The sequence below is a fragment of the Loxodonta africana genome, chromosome 15 (genome assembly GCF_030014295.1).
Source record: "Loxodonta africana isolate mLoxAfr1 chromosome 15, mLoxAfr1.hap2, whole genome shotgun sequence".
NCBI lineage: Eukaryota > Metazoa > Chordata > Mammalia > Proboscidea > Elephantidae > Loxodonta > Loxodonta africana.
In genome coordinates this window covers 6,031,375-6,050,998 of record NC_087356.1, presented here as the reverse complement: position 1 = coordinate 6,050,998, position 19,624 = coordinate 6,031,375, and the positions used below count along the sequence as shown (strand labels likewise).

The following is a 19,624-nucleotide window of genomic DNA, read 5'->3' as shown; positions in this document are numbered from 1 at the left end:
ACTGGCTGACAGAGACCACAGGAGGAAGGACTTCCTGGGACAGTCCCAGGCAGAGGCCTAATTAGCTAGCACAGCAGGTGTTTCCAAGGCACATGCTGTCTCAGTGAACTTGGGACACAAATTAAACCAATTAAACAAATTAAAAAACACATCTGTGACATACTTCTATCTCGGATTCATTGCAAAGAGCTAGAAACTAATTTCTGGTACCTTTTAAAATATTCCCCCTGTCATGGATTGAATTGTGTCCCCCCAAAATGTGTGTTAGCTTGGCTAGGCCATGGTTCCCTGCATTGTGTGACTGTCCACCATTTTGTCATCTGATGTGATTTTCCTACGTGTTGTAAATCTTCTCTGTGAGGTTACTGAGGTGGGATAGGCAGCAGTTACGTTCATGAGGCAGGGCTCCATCTACAGGGTTAGGTTGTATCTTGCAGTCAATCTCTTTTGTGATATAAAAGAGAGAAGTGAGCAGAGAGACGGGGGAGCTCATACCACCAAGAAAGGAACGTCAGGAGCAGAGCATCCTTTGGACCCAGGGTCCCTGCACTGAGAAACTCCTAGACCAAAGGAAGGTTGATCATGAGGACCTTCCTCCTGAACCAACAGAGAGAGAAAGCCTCCCCCTGGAGCTGGCACCCTACATTTGGACCTGTAACCTTGTAAACTGTGAGAGAATAAATTTCTTGTTGCTAAAGCCATCCACTTGTGGTATTTCTGTTATAGCAGCACTAGATGACTAAGACACCCCCTATGTCTGCAGTAACCTTTGTCCCCAGTAACTAAACAGCTGAGCAAGCTGTTTCTGGTCCTGAGGCACAAGTGGAGAAGAGGTTGGAGAGACCATAGAGAGGATGCTGTGTGTCCGGGGTGGGAGGAGGGCTTCGCGTGTGTAGATTTCAGAGTCCTGTGCCAGAGTCCCAGAGCCAAGGAGCTCAACTGGAGCCCAGGAAGCACTCCATGGGAGGGGGCTAGGACTAAATTTACCAGGGGAGGCAACCAAAGGCAAGGTTCCTGGGCCAGGTCAATGGTTTGTACTCAGCTACTAACCTGAAGGCTGCAGGCTTGAGCCCACCCAGTAGCACTTTGGAAGAAGGGCCTGGCAATCTGCTTCCATAAAGATTATAGCCAAGTAAACCCTGTGGAGCAGTTCTACTCTGTCACATGGGCTCACCATGAGTTGGGATCGACTCGACGACAATGGGTTTGGCTACCAAGGGCAAAGGCTTTTAGACCTGTAAAGAAATCCAAGGACGACGACAAACTGGGGAGTCTAATTAATGGTTTCATTCAGGTCTTGTTCTAAGCACAGAGTGTTGGTATAGGGTTCTATCTGCTTAAATGGTTGGGCTGGGGAATGGCCGAAGAACAGCTAAAGGGAAGAGTCCTCTTACAGGGCGTGGGCACACCGCAAACCCTCCTGCAGAGCAAGGTTCATAGTGACAGCACCGCCAGCCCAGGCAGATGATGGCGCTGCCAGCCTGTGACAATTCGGGTGCTGGCCTCTGCTTCCTCCCTCCCCTAGGCCACGTACTTGACCTGCCGTCCAGGCCTGCCGGCCTCCGAGGACTGCCTTGCGTCACAGGACCCCGGCATCATGGGCTGGATGGGCTGGCTCAGCAACAGCCTGGAGCAGAGGAAGGCGGGGTGGGGAGGGGGGGCTTATCAGCACCCAAACTGTGGCTCACTGGCCTGTGGCAGCCTCTACCCAGCCTGGCTGGCCCTTCCATGGCTGGCCCTAATCCTGGTCCCCCCGGCTCTGTTCTCAGAGGACGATGAACACAGGGGTCACTTTCTAGGCCTGAGGACCCTCTCCTGCTGCTTCCTAAGGCCCCGACCATCAGGGATGCTCAGTGACCATCCACTCTTACTATTATAGCTGGCTGATGGAGAACACCGGAGGAAGGACTTGAAGTGTATCTAAGTTAAGGTGGGGGCGGGCGAGGCACCAGCTCTGGGTGCCACTTGAAGGGGTGGAATAGGGTCGGGTGGGGTGGGGGTGGGAGTGGGCGGTGCACTCTTGTGGGCATGCCTGGGTAGGGGGGCACCAATGAGCAGTTTCTATTGGCCATTGCAGTTTCCATCGCTAGCTGAGAGAGATCATTCAGCAATTTAACACTAACTGCCAGAGATAAACTGCAAAAAAAAAAAAGGCTTTAGAATTTGATTGAATTCTGCCCCCATCTGCAATAGAAAGAACTGAAACAGTGTAAAGCTAAGCCTCGGTTATCTCCGAAATGAGGGCAGTCTGTACCTGAGCTGCCTCACCTGAGCTGCCGATCGTGGCTGAAGTCTCGGCTGGGCTGGCACTGGCTGGCGTCCTGGGTGGCAGAAGCAGGCGTGGTCAGGTTCAAGGCTGGCGAGAGCACGGCTGCGGCACTGCTGAACTGGGATGCCAAGCTAGTCACTGAATGGCCATTTCCCTGCAGGGTCTGTGAGCTTCGCATTGGCTTCGGACCCTGAGCACCATGTTAACAAGAAAGGTGAATCTTAGACTCAACTCAGGGGTCACCTCTCCAGGAAACCTCCCCAGAACCTTCTCTTTCTATCCACCCTGGCCTCTCCTTTCACTTACCAGGACCAGCTGCTGCCAAGTCAAACTGACTCATGGCGACCCCATGTACGAGTAAACTCTGCTCTCTAGGGTTTTTGTTGGCTGATTTTTTAGAAACAGATCGCTAGGCCTTTCTTCTGAGGTACCTCTGGGTGGTTTTGAACCTCCAACCTTTAGGTTAGCAGCTGAGCACACCACCCAGGGGCTCCTCCTCTAACTGAAAATCAAAAAACCCAAACCCCTTGCCATCAAGTCAACTTCGACTCATAACGACCCTATAAGACAGAGCAGAACTGCCCCATGGGGTTTCCAAGGAGAGCCTGGTGGATTTGAACTACTGACCTGGTTAGCAGCCAAACTCTTAAACACTGTGCTACCAGGGCTCCCCTCTAACTTAGGATTTACCAAATATTTATTGATTATTTTGATCTTGTGACTGTCTCCCATTGGGTTGTGAGCACCTCAAGGATTCTTTGAATCCCCTGGGCCTAGAATAATGCTGGGTTCTGCGCAGGCAAGCAACACACGTGTGTGGAGCTGAAGGGCTTTCATCTTCACACATCCCACTCCAGACTCAACGACCTCCTTGCCATTTCTTCAACTCACCGGGCCAACCACTACTCAGAGCCTTTGCACTTGCTGGTCCCTCTATGTGGAATGTTCTTCTCCTGATATTAGTAGGGCTCATTCTCTCACCCCCTCGGGTCTTTGCGCACATCACCTTCTCATCGAGGCCCTCCTTTGCCACCCAACTTAAAGCATAACCCATTGCCCCACCTCCACCAGCATCCCCACACTGACATTTGACGTCCTCTGGCTCTTGTTTGTCTCTCTCCCCACTAAACCAGATTTTTTTTTTTCCTACCATTTTGTTCACTGCTGTACCTCAGAGCTTAGAATTTAATGCCTGGCCCACAGTGGGTGCTCGATAAATATTTGTTGGATGAAACAAAAAATGAGTGAGGGAGGGGACGTGAATTTGCTCTGGATTCTCTGTCGTTCCATTGACTGTCCATTGGTATGGTGATACCACAATGCTTTATATTTATAGTTTGTATAAAATCTTCTAATATCAGATAGTGTAAATTCTGCCTCCATTTTTTCTTTTCAAAAATATTCTTGGCTATTCTCACTCATTTTTCTGATGAACTTTAGAATCAAAGGCTGCATTCTAAAGTAAAGCCCTTAAATTTAGGTAAAAAAAAAAAATGTAGATAAAGGTGGCCTAAATTCTCTTGCACGTGGTCTTGTCCACACTGTGTTGTAAATTATCTGTTGAAGTTCCAAGAGCCCCCACTAGACCAGAAGCTCCTTGGAATTAGGGACAACCCTTATTCATCTCTGTTCGCCTGAGGCTTGGTGAATAACAGAAGCTGGGCAGATGTTTAACAGAATTCACAAAACACGTGTGAATATGAGAGCTCAAGAAGAGTGGGAAGCTTTGATGTAATCTGTCTTCCAATCTGTGATCTTCTTGAAGCAGGGGCTCAGGACTTCTTAACCAAGAAAACAAACCCATTGCCATCAAGTCGATTCCGACTCATAGCCACCCTACAGGACGGAGTAGAACTGCCCCATAGGGTTTCCAAGGAGCAGCTGGTGAATTCGAACGGCAACCTTTTGGTTCGCAGCTTGAGCTCTTAATCACTTTGCCACCAGGGCTCCATAGGACAGATAGTTCCATTCAATTCAAGTGCCATTTACTGACTGGTAACTGTGTCAGACTGTGAGATCAATAAAAAAAAATAAAAAAAGCCCAAACCAGTTGCCGTTGAGTTGATTCTGACTCATAGCAACCCTACAGGACAGAGTGGTACTGCCCCATACGGTTTCCAAGGAGCAGCTGGTAGATTTGAACTGCCGACTTTTTGGTTAGCAGCTGAGATCTTAACCACTGCGCCACCAGGGCTCCGCAAGGTTGGTGATAGCTTGTAAAAAGTGGAGGTGGCTGAGAGGCAGGTTTGTCAGGAAATCTGGGGCAGGGAGAAACATGGTGGTTCTGGGGAAAGGGACGGTGAGCAAAACCAGGTTACCCATGGTCTCACGCTGAGGGTGGCTAAAGCCACCAGTAGATGATGAGGACTGAGAATAGGGACCGATGGCCCTTCAGTGCCAGCATCTGGGATTCCATATCTACCTTCAACCCAACTCCGGATAAAAGCTGAAAGCTTCAGCTACGTGGTACCTCAAAAGGCAAGAGAGAGGTGCCAAGGTGGACATTCATAAGACACAGAAGGAAGCCAACACAACTTGGGGCTTCAAACTGACTTAATGAGAAGGAACCCCACCCCATCATAGTCTGCTCCAGACCAGTGGAGGAATGAGTCCGTGGGCTTCCAGGGCACGCAGGCTGCAGGTATCAAAGTGGCCCTGGTCTGCAGGAGTGTGTCTTCCAATGGCAAGGCCCAAATTCGCAGAGAGAGCACGCTTACCTGGTTTGCTATCACACTTGGCTCTCTAAGCAGGTGCTGGTTTGTGATCTGGGCCGAGGCAATCTGCCCTGTCAGTTGAGGGCTGGACACAAGCTGGGGCTGGGACACTCCAGCGGACCTCTGCTGTAACTGCTCCTGGGCCTCGGGCCGTGGGGCACTACCGAAGCTCAGGGATACTGCAGGCTGCTGCAGAAACATCTGAGGGCAAACAGAAACGCCTTTACCCAAAGGTGGGGACACGCGTGTTTCACAGGTCCACACCTTCGTGTATTTCCTGTCCACGTGAAAAGGTCGGCTTTCTTGCCCTGTCTGACCTACAAGTTGACTCTAAAGGTTTAGGAAAACAGTTTTAATAATTTTAATAATAGTTTAAACTAGAGACCTGTAACTAGCTCTCTGAACAAAAGCCCCTCTTGGGCATTAAAAACTTCACCTGACTTCCAGATACCCTTTTAACTCAGTACTGAAGTTACTCCCGAGGTTCACCCTTTAGCCAAAGATTAGACAGGTCTGTAGGGTCAATAATAACACACGTGAGGGACATGCTTCATAGTTCAATCATGTAAACGAGACTAATGGACACACCAGCCCAAAAGTAAAGACGAGAAGGTAGGAAGGGTCAGGAAAACTGGATGAATGGAAACAGGGAACCTGGGGTGGAGAAGGAGAGACTGTTGACACATCGTGGGGTTGGCGACCAATGTCACAAAACGATTTGTATATTAACTGTTTAATAAGAAACTAATTTGCTGTGTAAACGTTCACCTAAATCACACACAAAAAAACTTCAGCTGATATAACCTGTATCCTGATTACCAACATACTGCGGTATTACACTCAACTCTAGGCCGTTAGCTTTGAGTTCTTCAGGAGGAAGCCTCTCTTCCTCCCAGCGCCTAGCATTTTAACCCCAATTCATATACTCAGTGCAGTATACCACCATGCCACGTATAGGACTGACAGGCCAGCCTGGCCCAACGACAGAGTGGTTTTGGAAAGGCAGGTGTAGAACCAGGTCTACAGGCACTTAAAGATCACTGAGTTCAAGCGTCTGAGTCACAGCTGGGGCTGAGCTACTTGCCAGAGGCCCAAGGTGGAGGGTGGCCAAGCTGGGACAAGATTCTGTCTGGTACACTTCCCACCACACCCCACCTGATCTCTGCATTCCTCAGCCACCCCCACCCCCACCAGACTTTTGAAATGAGGGCATTTTGTCTCTTTAGACGTTAAGAAGAATTTTCTAGGCATCTGTCACCTTAAATTCAGTACCCATACATTTGAGGATTAGTGCTGAATGCACTGTATAGCAGCTACCTGTTACAATAAGGCTTGTTTATAGCTATAGAATACCATGGACTTCATCACCTCAGCAAAAACCCAATACTGAAACACAATAACACATTTTTCTAATAGGACACAATTTGCCTTCTGATTACCAGATCAAAACCAAACCTGCTGCCGTCAAGTCGATTCCAACTCATAGTGACCCTACAGGACAGAGTAGAACTGCCCCACAGGGTTTCTAAGGAGTGCCTGGTGGATTTGAACTGCTGACCTTCTGGTTAGCAGCTGAACTCTTAACCGCTACGCCACCATGGTTTCTGCCTTTTGATTAGAGTTCAAATAAATGTAGCCTTTTTTTTTTTTTTAATGAGAGGCACCATAAACCAAACCAAACCCATTGCTGTAGAGTCGGTTCTGATTCATGGTGACCCCACGTATAGTGTGACGGAGTAGAACCGCCCCACAGGGCTTTCTGGGCCTAGCAGCTCATTAGGCCTTTCTTCTGCATCACAGCTGGGTGGGTTCGAACTGCCAACCTTTGGTTAGTTGCTGAGAGCAAGCCGCTTGTACCATCTCAAGTCAGACATACGTTAGTTCAGGCTCCAACCCCACCATCTCCTAGTGGTAGGGCACTGGGTGACGTTTCTAACTTCTCAAGGCCTTAGTTTCCTCAACAATAGAAAAGTGACATTAACAGTACACAGCTCTTAAAGGAATAAGTGAGATTAATGCTTATGAAGTATCTGACACATAGTAAGTGCTCATTTTTTTTTTTTTAATAATAATATTTAAAAGGAGTTTTGCTCCTTTGCCTCTTTGGACATATGAAAACTATTTGATAAATGAGTGAATGGAATAGATTAAAAAAATGAAAGAACAAACTAAGCCTTTGCTCACAGAAAGGCAAACGAGGTAACAGACAGCTTTGGCGGCTAGGTCGTCCCATCGACAAATGCCTTAAAAGTTTAGAAACGCTGTCCTGTTTATCTTTGTATCCCCACGGCGCCTAAGCAAACACCTGGTACATAATGGGTGTCAGCTGGCTGGATGGCTGGAAGAACCAATCAAGGAATATGTCATCTGCCCCTGCTGGCGTCCTCATAGGCCTTCCTTGGGACACCAGCAGGGGGTGCACACACTCTCAGAAAGAGAGAGCAGGAGCAGGCAGCCTCCGGCCGACTTGGGGTGGGCTGTTCACCCGTGAAGAGCCCTGCGAGCAAACCCCATCCAGGTGCAAACACCAACATCCCTCGAGGTCCTCTCCCTCCCAGCCCGGCCTTTTCTGAGAAAAGTCATGCACAGCCAGTACCGCAAACACCCGGTCTCACTGAAGTCCTCAACCATGACAGTCACGTGGGAACATCCACTCAGGTTCAGATGCAGGCCCTCGTGGAGGGAAACCCTGGTTTGCTGCCAGCACGTCCAGGCCTCTGTGGACAATGCTGGACAATATTGTTGTTGGACAATAATGTTGGGCAATAAAGTAGAACGTCACGGATTAAGAACTGGGCTTCCGCAGACCATTTCCTCGGGCCCTGGGGTCAGTTTTACAAAAAGCATGAGAAAGGCTAGTTGTGTACTTCCAGTAACTCAACCCTACGGGGCAGTTCTCCTCTGTCCTATGGGGTCACTATGAGTTGGAATCAACTTGACGGAAGTGGGTAATTCAAGTGGGAAAAGTTATCAGGAGACAAATATGCTTCTAAGGTTCAAAAGCAAACCAATCCCACTTTCAGATGTGGTTTTTCATTATTCTTTTCTGCTTTCTTAAAAAAAAAAATACTTATTACAGAAAATATCTGAAGTAAATTTCTGAAGTAAACAAAACTCAGGAAATAGTGTAACGAATGCCCCTGTATTATCATGTAGCTTCAATAGTTATGGACATTTTGCCATTCTTAGTTCACCTATTCTTCTACTTTGGGGGGGGGAGCGGAGAGGTGGAGGTAGCTGGATAATTTTTACCTGCTTATTTTTTATTTTATTTTATTTTTATGGAGCCCTGATGGCGCAGTGGTCAAGAGCTCGGCTGCTAACCAAAAAGGTTGGCAGTTTGACTCCACCAGCCGCTCCTTGGAAACCCTATGGGACAGTTCTGCTCTGTCCTGTAGGGTCGCTATGAGTCAGACAGAATTGACTCAACGGCAACAGGTTCGGTTTTTTAATTTTTTTTATACTTGAAAAAGCATGCAGTTTGTTTTTTTTTTTCTTAAATAAATATCTTATTTTGGTCAATTTGCAGTGTACTTCTTCAAGCCACCCAGGGACCCCCTCTTTAAGCCTCTACACTTGCAATAAAGCAAGAACGCAGGCTGTTTGAGGACATGTTTTCCGCTGTGACTGTGTGTGGCTCTCCACGCTCCGTGGAAAATTCTTCTGCAGAGATGCAGTCATGGGAACGAGAGCAGGGAAAGAACGCACTGGGGACAGACGGTCTGAGGGCTTTGTCTCCACCCGCCTGCCTTTTGGAACCCAGGGGCTGTTTTGGCACAGGTATTTTTGGGGTTAACAAAATGTATCTGTAATGAAGAGGAAAAATAAATACTCGTGATCACAAAGGGTGGAAGACAGAACTTGCACTGCCTGTCGTTTTAAAATCCAGCATTAATGCTCCAAAGGCAGGGACTCTAAAAATCCAAGCTCTGAAAACGTGCGTATGCCTCGCTCACTTTTAGCAGTTTCTGGCCCAATTTTCCCTTTCCTGTTAATGCGAAAATTCCATTAAGGTAATTGGAGTTAAGCGAGTCGGGGGCCGCTGATCAGGCACTGCACCAGCGAGAAAACGTCACAGCTGGGAAGTCGTAAGAAGGACTTGATGGCTCCATTTCTTTGCATTTACAATTTGCCGTCCTCTCTCTGGCAATTTCCTGGGTGAGGTGATGAGGTGGGAAGAGGCTCGTGCTCAGTAATGCTTGGCGAGCCGCAGCCTCTCTGTGAGCCCCACACACGTGCAGGCCTGGGGGCGTGTCATGAACTGAATTGTGTCCCTCCCAAGAATATGGGTTAACTTGGCTAGGCCATGATTCCCAGTATTGTGCAGCTGTCCTCTGTTTTGTGATCTGATGTAACTGAGCTAGTACCCTGATTTTAGACCTCCAGCCTCCTAAACTGTACGACAATGAATTTTTAACAAATAAAAGCACTTAGCACTAGGTGACTAAGACAGGGAAGTGGCAGGGCTTCTGCATTTAAGGCCAGGAGAGCCTGAGCTTGGGCCCTGAGGGCTGTGCTAGGCAGGGTGGTGGCCGCTCGTGTCTGGAAAGCCTGCAGGGTGACTCTGTGAGGCCAAACAGAGGCGCTAGAAACCAGGGAGGCAAGGATGACTGGAGTGAGGCCTCTCGTGGCCCAACAAAACCATGTCATCAGGCATTAATCTCCAGCGTGGTCTGCTCATGCACTGTGCCTGGACAGGGCCTGGCTACCACAGGTGTTACCAGGTTTCAGGACACAGGGCATCCAGTAGAGGGTCTATGTGGACAGTGAAAGGGGAGGGAGGGGCAGGGGACAAAGCTTAACCGTTCTCATGAGTTGTCATTTCTGCTTCGTTCTGTCTCTCTGAAAAAAAAAAAACAGTTGCTGTCGAGTCGATTCTGACTCCTGGCGACCCCGTGTGTGTCAAAGCAGAACTGTGCTCCCTGGGGTTTTCGGTGGCTGATTTTTCAGAAGAACATTGCCAGGCCTTTCTTCTGAGGCACCTACCTGTGGGTGGACTTGAACGGCCCGGCATTTAGCTGGCGGCACCAGCCAGGGACTCCTGTCTCTCTGAAGGGGGCGTGCAGATAGAGCTCTTTGAGAAGACTCTGATTTAAGCTAGCATTACATTTATAATTAAAGGCTGTGTCAACATAATGCATTTTTCCCCCCTGAAGAAGCACAGTCATGGGCTGATAAAACTGAATCATCGTAAAAACAATTTATCCTTGCAAGGTGTCATGGGTTGAACTGTGTTCACCCAAAATGTCTGTCAACTTTGCTAGGCCATGATTCCCAGTATTGTGTGACTGTCCACCATTTTATCATCTGACGTGATTTTCGAATGTGTTGTAAATCTACCTCTATGATGTTAATGAGGTGGGATTAGTGACAGTTACGTTAATGAGGCAGGACTCAATGTACAAGATTAGATTGTGTTTTAAACTAATCTCTTTTGAGATATAAAACAGAGAAGAGAGCAGAGAGAGAGAGGAATCTATACCTCATACTACCAAGAAAACAGCACCGGGAGCGGAGCACATTCTTTGAACCCTGAGTCCCTGTGCTGAGAAGCTCCTACACCAGGGATGACTGATGACAGGGACCTTCCCCCTGAGCTGACAGAGAGAAAAAGCCTTCCCCTGGAGCCGACACCCTGAATTTGGACTTCTAGCCTCCTAGATTGTGAGACGATAAATTTCTGTTTGTTAAAGCCATCCACTTGTGGTATTTCTGTTATAGCAGCACTAGATGACTAATACACAAGAGGACCAATATATCAAGTTCTTCCTCCAAAAAGAATCTCTCCAAAGAAGTCAGAGAAGTGATGTCTGGAGGTGATAGTGAGAGCATGCAGAGCGCCCCGGCTGGTGTGCCACGACGGAGAATGGGGTGCCAGGCTGCTGACCTCCAGCACCAGCACCCTCTACTGCTGTCCTCACCGCACAGTACCACGAACAAAAATACCTGCTGCCACCGAGTCGATTCTGACGCATGGTGACCCCATGTGTTACAGAGCTGAACTGCACCATAGGGTCTTCTTAGCTGCGAGGAGCCCTGGTGGTGCAGTGGTTAAAGAGGTTGGCTGCGAACTGAAGGGTTGGTGGTTCGAAACCACCAGTCACTCTGCAGGAGAAATATGTGGCAGTCTGGTTCCACAGAGGTTTATAGCCTTGGAAACCCTATAGGGTCACTATGAGCCAGAACTGACTTAGTGGCAGTAGGTTTATTGTCGTTGTTGGGTGCCGTTGAATGGGTTTGGTTTGGTTTAATCTTTACAGGAGCAGATCACCAGGCCCTTCTTCCATGGCACTGATGAGTGGGTACACACCACCAACTTTCAGGTTAGAAGCAAACCATTTGTGTACCAGAGACCTGCAGCGCGGTACAACACCAGCGTTTCCCACACCTCCCTGGAATCATGATTCTGATGAGAGGAAGCGGAGGGCAGAGCTCTGTCCACCTCCCTCTGATGGAAACACAGGTGCCCAGGGCTAGGAGCTGTAACCCAGGACCCAGCAGGGGGACATCAGCGCAGACACCCTCTCACTCACTCACCAGCACACGAGGGAAGACGGAGGTGGGGTGGCCAACCCTGTGCACCCATCAGGGTGACAGGGGAGGGGAGAGGGTGGCGATGGGGTTGGAGGAGGATGTACATGGTCCAGGGGGGTCTCAGCATGCTCAGTAAGTAGGTCCCATGAAGGCAGCATAGAGGGGCTTTGGAGTAAATGCCGCCTGCTGTGTGCTGGGGAGGCATACATCCCAGAGGGGCGGGTGCGGAGGGAGCCGAGCCAGGGCCGCTGGCGCAGGAAGGGGCATCACCTGGACGTTGGAGTCCTGCACCAGGCACAGCTGCTCCTGGATCTTGTGGAGCTCTTCCTGCTGCCACCGGATGTTGGCTTGCAGGATCCGTGTCCGCTGCTCCAGCTGGTCTTTGATGGTCTGAAACATGCTGAACTGGGTTGAAAACTTCGAGGTGGAGCCAAAAAACAAAAAAAACAGACGGAAGGGTTATTCCAGCCTTGCAGACAGACCTTTGCTGCTCTCCGTCGGTCCTCTCCCTTTTCATCTCCAGCCCCCATCCAGCCTCCCAGCACCCCGAAGGGACCCCGCTGCTGCTGAGCTCTGGGCATGGACGGCAGCTGTGGACGAGGCTGGGTGGTACAGGGAGTTGCCCGTGTGAGCTGTTCTCAGGGTAAGTCATTACAGCTGTTGGGGGTGGTGTTGGCTGCTGGAGAGTCAGTTCCGACTCATGGGGACCCCACGTGTGTCAGGGTAGAATTGTGCTCCATAGGGTGTTCAGTGGCTGATTTTGGGGGGAAGTAGACTGCCAGGCTTTCTCCTAAGGAGCTCTGGGTTGATTCGAACCACCAACTTTTGGTTAGCAGCCAAGCACATTAGCTATCTGCACCACAGAGAGGCATAGAAGACTCTCATTCTTCACCGTAAACCCATCTATGCAAAAAGGTCGTTAACTTGCTCAGGATCACGCAGCTGGACGGTGGTAGGGCCAAAATGTGAATTTGGAGTCTAGCGGTTGGGTGAAGTCATGAGGTTTTGCCAGCAAGCCCCTGCTCCCAACGCTGCATCAGCATGGCTTTGACAGAAGACTTCATTTAAAAGAAGGGCTCTGCTGCTAAACAGGAGTTTAAAAATACCTGCGGGACACCAGACTGCAACACGGAAGCCTCCATCAGGGTGCCACTAATTAAAGCCCTCAGCTGGGATTTTAAAAGAGAATGAGGCTGAGAAAGAAAACAAGCTCTATCAAGTACTTAATTAAAAAAGCAAAGCACGAAAGCTTCAGAGGCAGGTCCTGTGAAGTCAGGGAACACTCAGGCCCGGGGTGGGTCCTGTGAAGTCGGGGAACACTCAGGCCCAGGGGTGGGTCCTGCGAAGTCGGGGAGCACTCAGGCCCGGGGTGGGTCCTGCGAAGTCGGGGAGCACTCAGGCCCGGAGGTGGGTCCTGTGAAGTCGGGGAGCACTCAGGCCCAGGGGTGGGTCCTGTGAAGTCGGGGAACACTCAGGCCCAGGGGTGGGTCCTGTGAAGTCGGGGAGCACTCAGGCCCAGGGGTGGGTCCTGTGAAGTCGGGGAATACTCAGGCCCGGGGTGGGTCCTGTGAAGTCGGGGAACACTCAGGCCCAGGGGTGGGTCCTGCGAAGTCGGGGAGCACTCAGGCCCAGGGTGGGTCCTGTCAAGTTGGAGAACACTCAGGCCCAGGGGTGGGTCCTGTGAAGTCGGGGAACACTCAGGCCCGGGGTGGGTCCTGTGAAGTCGGAGAACACTCAGGCCCAGGGGTAGGTCCTGTGAAGTCGGGGAGCACTCAGGCCCAGGGTGGGTCCTGTCAAGTTGGAGAACACTCAGGCCCAGGGGTGGGTCCTGTCAAGTTGGGGAGCACTCAGGCCCAGGGGTGGGTCCTGTCAAGTCAGGGAGCTCAGGGGCTGCCCCTTCTGTGTCTAGTGGAGAGGGCTGCGCCCTAGGAATCTGCTCCGTGTGGAAAGGTGAGGGCTGGGCAGTCCGGGAGAATACCAGGCTCTGTGTCCCATGGAGCCAGTGCTGGCCTCGTGTGTTCGTTGCTTCTAGAATTATCCTTGTTTTTTCCAAGGCATTCCAGGACACCCAATTACTCTGTCATTAGTATTTTAAAAAACCCATTGCTATTGAGTCAGTTCCCACTCATTGCGACCCTACAGGATAGGGTTGAACTGGCCCATGAGGTCTCCAAGGAGCAGCTGGTGGATGTGAACTGCCAACCTTTTGGTTAGCAGCCAAGCTCTTAACCACTACGCCACCAGGGCATTAGCACTAGTCAGTCATTATATTCTTTATCTTTTTTGATAAAGAAAAGAGATTAATGTAGAAACATTCAGAAACACAGTATGAAGCAAAAGAAGCTTTTTGGAAAGTTGCCAGTTACCCAGGTAAGCCTTCCTCAGGTTTGGGGGTGCTATGGTGATAAGGTCAGCGAGGAAAGAGGGAGAGTGAGCACATCTCACTGATTCACATGGGGCGGGTAGGAGAACAGTTCGACTTCAAACGTCTGTATTATGGCCACTAATGGAAAGGCTGGCAGTCGGAACCTACCCAGCTTGCTCTGAAGGAGAAAACACCTGGCAATCTGCTTCTGTCAAAATGACAACCTAGAAAACCCTGTGGGACAGTTCTATTCTGTCCTGTAGGGTCGCTGTCAAAATTGTCTCAACAGCACCTAACAAGAGCAACCTTTTAAAGAATGTAGTTAATATTAAGTGTAAACCAAAAAACAAACAAACCCGTTGTCTTCGAGTTGATTCTGACTCATAGCGACACTATAGGACAGAGTAGAACTGCCCCAAGGGTTTCTAAGGAGTGGCTGGTAGATTCGAACTGCCGACATTTTGGTTATTGGCGAAGCTCTTAACCACTGTGCCACCATGGCCCCAATATTAAATATAGTACGTATAAAAGTCAGTGTGGTTACTAAAGTAAAATGAAGTTCAATAAACGAAACATTAAAATGGCCAAAAGTCCATAATCACATCACTAGGGATTATAAGCACAGAAAGTCTTTCCAAGACAGAAGGTAAAGGAATTCTCATTTCACGTGCCTTTGAACTGAAAATGTTATTAATTTAACACCAAGTGTGTCTTGGACATTTGAAGAGAAAAAGATTATTCATGTATTTCTTGCCTAGTGAGGATGAAGATGGACTGTTTTAGTCAACAGACTGGGGGTGAATAGCTGTTACGTCATTAACCCAAAACACACTGCCGTCAAGTCGATCCCGACTCACAGCGACTCTGTAGGACAGAACAGAACTGCCCCACAGGGTTCACAAGGCTGTAATCTTTTAGGAAGCAGACTGCCATATCTTTCTCCCACAGAGAGGCTGGTGGGCTTGAGCTGCCAACCTTTCAGTTAGCAGCCGAGCGTTTAACCACTGTACCACCAGGGCTCCTTGTTACATCATTAAACAGGGCTAATTCTAGCAAGGAAACCCTGGTGGTGCTGTGGTTAAGAGCTACGGCTACTAACCAAAGTGTCAGCAGTTTGCATCTGCCAGGCGCTCCTTGGAAACTCTATGGGGCAGTTCTACTCTGTCCTACAGGCTTGCTATGAGTCGGAATCGACTCGACAGCACTGGGTTTTGGGGTAATTCTAGCAAGGAAACCCTGGTGCCAATGTGGTAAAGAGCTCAGGCTGCTAACTAAAAGGTCAGCAGTTCAAATCCACCAGCGCTCCTTAGAAACCCTACAGGGCAGTTCTACTCTGTCCTATAAGGTCACTATGAGTCAGAATTGACTCGACGGCAGTGGGTAATTCTACCAAGAAGTGTGTGCTAGCCTGTGCCTTTCTTATTCAGGGAAAGCATTACAGGCCCACTGCTAAAAAGGCGTATGTTCTGAGATAGTTTTTATCAGTGGTAACAGATTTGCCCCAAAACAGAGAAGTCCACCCTTTGGCCAGCAGCAAATCGCTCCCTGGGGCCCAGGGATTAGAGCAAGGCTAAACACCCCATGTTGTTCTTGTGTGCCGTTGACTTGATTCCGACTCATAGTGACCCTACAGAACAGAGGAGAATTGCCCCATAGGGTTTGCTAGGCTGTAGTCTTTATGGAGAAAGTGAAGAGGACTTGAAGCACGTACTGACGTACATAGGGTTGCTATGAGTTGGAATCAACTCGACGGCACCTGACAACAACAACCATCTTCACGGGAGCAAATCACCAGGCCTTTTCTCCAGTAGGGCCGCTGGTGGGTTTGAACTAACGAGCTTTCGGTACGTGGCTGAGCCCTTAACCATTTACACCACCAACCAAAAATCAAACCTAACCCACTGCCATGGCGAGTTGATTCTGACTCATAGTGACCCTATAGGACAGAGTAGAACTGCCCCATAGGGTTTCCAGGGAGTGGCTGGTGGATTTTAACCGCTGACCTTTTGGTTAGCAGCCGAGCTTTTAACCACTGCACCACCCGGGCCCCTTTATGCCACCAGGGCTCCTTAAATATCTCACAAAGGACTGGAAGTCATGGTTCTAGCCTCATCAGAGTATACGTCAAACAGCTCAAGTCCTCTGCGTGAGTCCGCCGTCTACAGGATCACAAACTGAATGGTCCCTGTTTCATCAAACTTCTCGCCAGGCCTCAGGCATACCGGAGGTTTCCACTCCCCGCTGAAGACATACACGGGTTCCTCTTCCCCCCATTTCTCTATCTGGCAACCTCCTACCATCCTTCCAGGCTCAGCTCAGGTGCCACCACGGCTGGGATGCCATTTTGGACTTCTGTAGGCAGAGTATTTTCTTAATGGTTCTAGAGAAACACACGTTTTGCCATACGGTATTTTCTCTGTTTACATACCTGTCTCTGTCTCTAACTCGGAGTCCTTACAGGCAACGCGCTGAGCGACAACCATCTTCGCATCCCTAATGCCTAGCAGACTGACTGGCCCAAAGAGTAACTCAGTGACGTTTGCTGAAACAATGAATGATCTTAGCAGAGTGGTGATTTTTTTTTTTTAAACAAATGTAATATTTGCAGCAGTGGACTCACAGCTTCTAGATCCTTCAGAGTCTCCCTATGACAGCTGGCCTAATTCAGACCTTTTCTAAACTATCATGGCCAATTTGGACTCATAAACAATGACAGAAACAAAGGAGAGTGACGGAGAGGTGAACAAAGATTATTAACCAGATGCTGGAGAAAGAACTTGAGAGTTTATCTGGAGCAGTCAGGCGTGGTGGGAGAAGGTGGGTGTAGGCTGCTGGTGTTCAGCAGTGCGTAGCGCCATTCACCCCGCCTACACTTGGGGAGCAGTAGTCCCCATTCGGGGCCTTGGTTTGGCACCTGTGACATAAGCACGCATCAGCCTCGACATACCCAGAAGCTCAAGAGGGTGGTGTGCACCAGTCCTGGGGTGGTGCCATCGCCAAGCCCCCCCTTTCCCTGAGCTCCAGACTCACCTGTGTCACGGTGGCAGGTGGGCTCTGCAGAATGGTCTGAGGCAGTAACTGCTGTGAGAGGTCACAGGACGACTGGGAAAGCAGAGGAGCCTGGGAAGAGAAAAGGCTTTGTTAACAGCCACTGCTTCTGGGGTACAGAGATGCAGGCCACTGTCTCTTGGGGGTGGAGTGTCTGGCTTACGGAAGGAGTCACTTTAGCTGAACATCGAGACTTTGGGAACGTACACAGGTACCTGTTCCCCAGGGAAAGGTGGAGATGGCGGGCCGTACTGCTGTCCATGCAGGGAACGGGGTCAGAGAGGACACACGGCTGGGATGGGGTGCAGGCAGCTCTTAGGCAAATTCCCGGAGCCACTCAGGGGACCACGAGTCCTTCATATCATGGGTGTTCTGCAAAGCAGCTGCTACCTGCCCCAGCTGGCAGCTCTGCTCCCGTTCCCTTGCCCAAGCCTCCTGTTCTAGGCTCCATCTTGATGGATTTGGCTGCTCTTCCCCCAAATGAACAAATTCTAAGCAACTTCATTAAGCAACACGACTGGGGTTGTAAGAACGACCAGCGTTGGCTTCTTGCACAGTCACGAACTTTTCTGCTCAACGCTAATGAAGACAGACAGACGGACACCATGCGTGCATCTGTGTGAGCTGGTCTGGGTAACATTTATGCAGTGTCACCACACTCTGCTGCAGCCTTTTAGAGGGACGCCTAGGAAGTCAACTCAGTCACAGTCCTTGTTCCCTGAGCCCTTCGGTGGTGGCGAGGGGAGGGGCAATATGCAGAAACAAGCAATCAAAATCTCAACTTCACAGGCTATCTAGAGTTTTTAAAAGTAAAAGGATTGTTCTGAAATTATTCCCAAACTGTCACCAGTTCCTAGAGATTACAAAGATTGGCCAAAATGGAAAATACCTCCCAGGACAACATGAAGAAGTGGCCATAGGAGGCCTTTGTCCTGGGTCAGAAACGCAGGCACAGGGCTGAACTGGAAACTGGTTTGGTTTCTAATTGTGTTCCCTGCACAGCTCGGCGTGAAGGCACAGTTAGGCGTTGCCGTCAGTGGCGGGAAGATTTACAGTGGAAGCAAAGCGGCTGGAACGGTAAGTCCCAGCTCACAGGCACAGCTGAGAGGCTGCAGAGGCAGAAAGTGGTCCTTGCCATGTTCTGTTTTAAAGTAAAACTTTGAACTCAAGCCTTTCAAGCAGGCTGTGCAGGAGACTCACAAATAAATTCACTCTCGCCTCCGCAATGCCAGCAAGGGACTGTACTGGTATCAACTCTTGGACTGTGGCCCCTACATTTTCTCGACATTTCTGCCACCTAGAGGTCTATGCCTCCTCCCGTTGTCTGTGGGTGGGCGTGTGACTGCTTTGACCCATAGAGTCTGGCCTGCTGGACCCTTTGTGACTTCCAAGGCTAGGAAAGCCAGTCAGCTTCTGCCCTCCAGGTGTTTCCTTTTGGAACCCAGTCGCCATGCTGTGAAAAGCCACCCAGAGGCCAGTGGATGTGCTCGGCTGCCATCTGGAATGTGGCTCCTCCCGCCTTGGCCGAGTCAGCCCCCGCCACTGGAGCCACCCCTGCCAGCGAGCTCTTGGGCATCACAGAGCAGAGAAGAGCCATCCTCCCTGTCCCCTTTCTGAGTTCCTAACCCATAGAATCCATGAACATGAAAAATAATGACTGTTTTCTGCCACCACGTTGGGTGTTGTTTGTGACACAGCAACAGATAACTGGAGTATTGTGTACCTGTAACTCTGCAGAGACCAGCATGCTTTCTAAGGGCCACCCTCCATATATCAGGGAAACTGCTGTTGCTGTGTGCCATTGAGTTCATTCTGACTCATAATGACCCCACGTGACAGAGCAGAACCGCCCCATGGGGTTTCCTAGGCTGTAATCTTTATGGGAATGGATCTCCAGGACTTTTCTCCCATGAAGCTGCTGGTGGGTTTGAACCACCCACCTTTCGGTTAGCAGCTGAGCGCTTTAACCATTGCACCACCAGGGCTCCCTTGAGGAGCACTACCTGATAAATAAAACCAAAAACCAAACCAGCTGCTGTCAAGTCAGTTCCGACTCATGGCGACCCTACGCGGAACGCGGAGAGAGGGGCATTTATGTTTATACTCAGCTTGTCAAACATTTTCACCGGAGTATCTCTAACGGGCAGGATCTGAATCAACTACCCCCAGAGGTGCTGGGGGTGTGGCCCAGGTTTGAAATTTTGAGTTTTATCTTTAAAATTCACTTGACTTTTGTATTCTGTGACTGTATTTCCATGTTAGTTTTGGCATAAAAATGTTTTAAATGACTCACGGACTAAACTACTTAACTTTCCACCCTACCTGCCACCCCACGCTCCTAATTAAGTAAAATCGATTTTCCGGGAAGAGGTGGCATGTTGCCCTGTGGCTTTGCAGGCTGCTGTCACACTGTAGCACGCCCAAGTGAAGAAGTCTGGGTTCACACACATACCGGCATGGTGGCTGCCTGGCTGAGCCCCGGCACAGGTAACTCTTGGGGCAGGGTGGTTGATCTTGGCAACGTGGTGGTACTGGCCTCTGCCATCAGCTTGGAGGGAGTGGCTATAAGAAAGCAATGAATTACCTTCCCAACTCACACATACTCCACAGCTTTCTTATTAAGGGCAGGGAGCTCTGACCAAGGTATGCATGAAAGAAGAGCCTGGTTGTAACCTCTGATAAAGGAGGTGGTTT

At 49.7% G+C, this 19,624-nt stretch overlaps 1 protein-coding gene across 2 annotated transcripts in view; it reads right to left on the bottom strand.

Moving 5' to 3' along the window:
* NPAS2 (neuronal PAS domain protein 2) overlaps positions 1–19,624 on the bottom strand; it is a 183,158-nt gene that overhangs the window by 5,610 nt on the left and 157,924 nt on the right. The window contains exons 14-19 of one of the 2 annotated variants that reach the window (XM_064268493.1): positions 19,383–19,492; positions 16,913–17,002; positions 11,788–11,934; positions 4,987–5,184; positions 2,269–2,459; positions 1,535–1,627 (exon numbers count right to left, since the gene is read on the bottom strand). In XM_064268493.1, coding sequence (XP_064124563.1) covers positions 1,535–1,627; positions 2,269–2,459; positions 4,987–5,184; positions 11,788–11,934; positions 16,913–17,002; positions 19,383–19,492 — 829 coding nt within the window. The remainder of the gene's footprint in view (positions 1–1,534; positions 1,628–2,268; positions 2,460–4,986; positions 5,185–11,787; positions 11,935–16,912; positions 17,003–19,382; positions 19,493–19,624) is intronic. The other variant, XM_064268494.1, reaches the window with a different exon arrangement.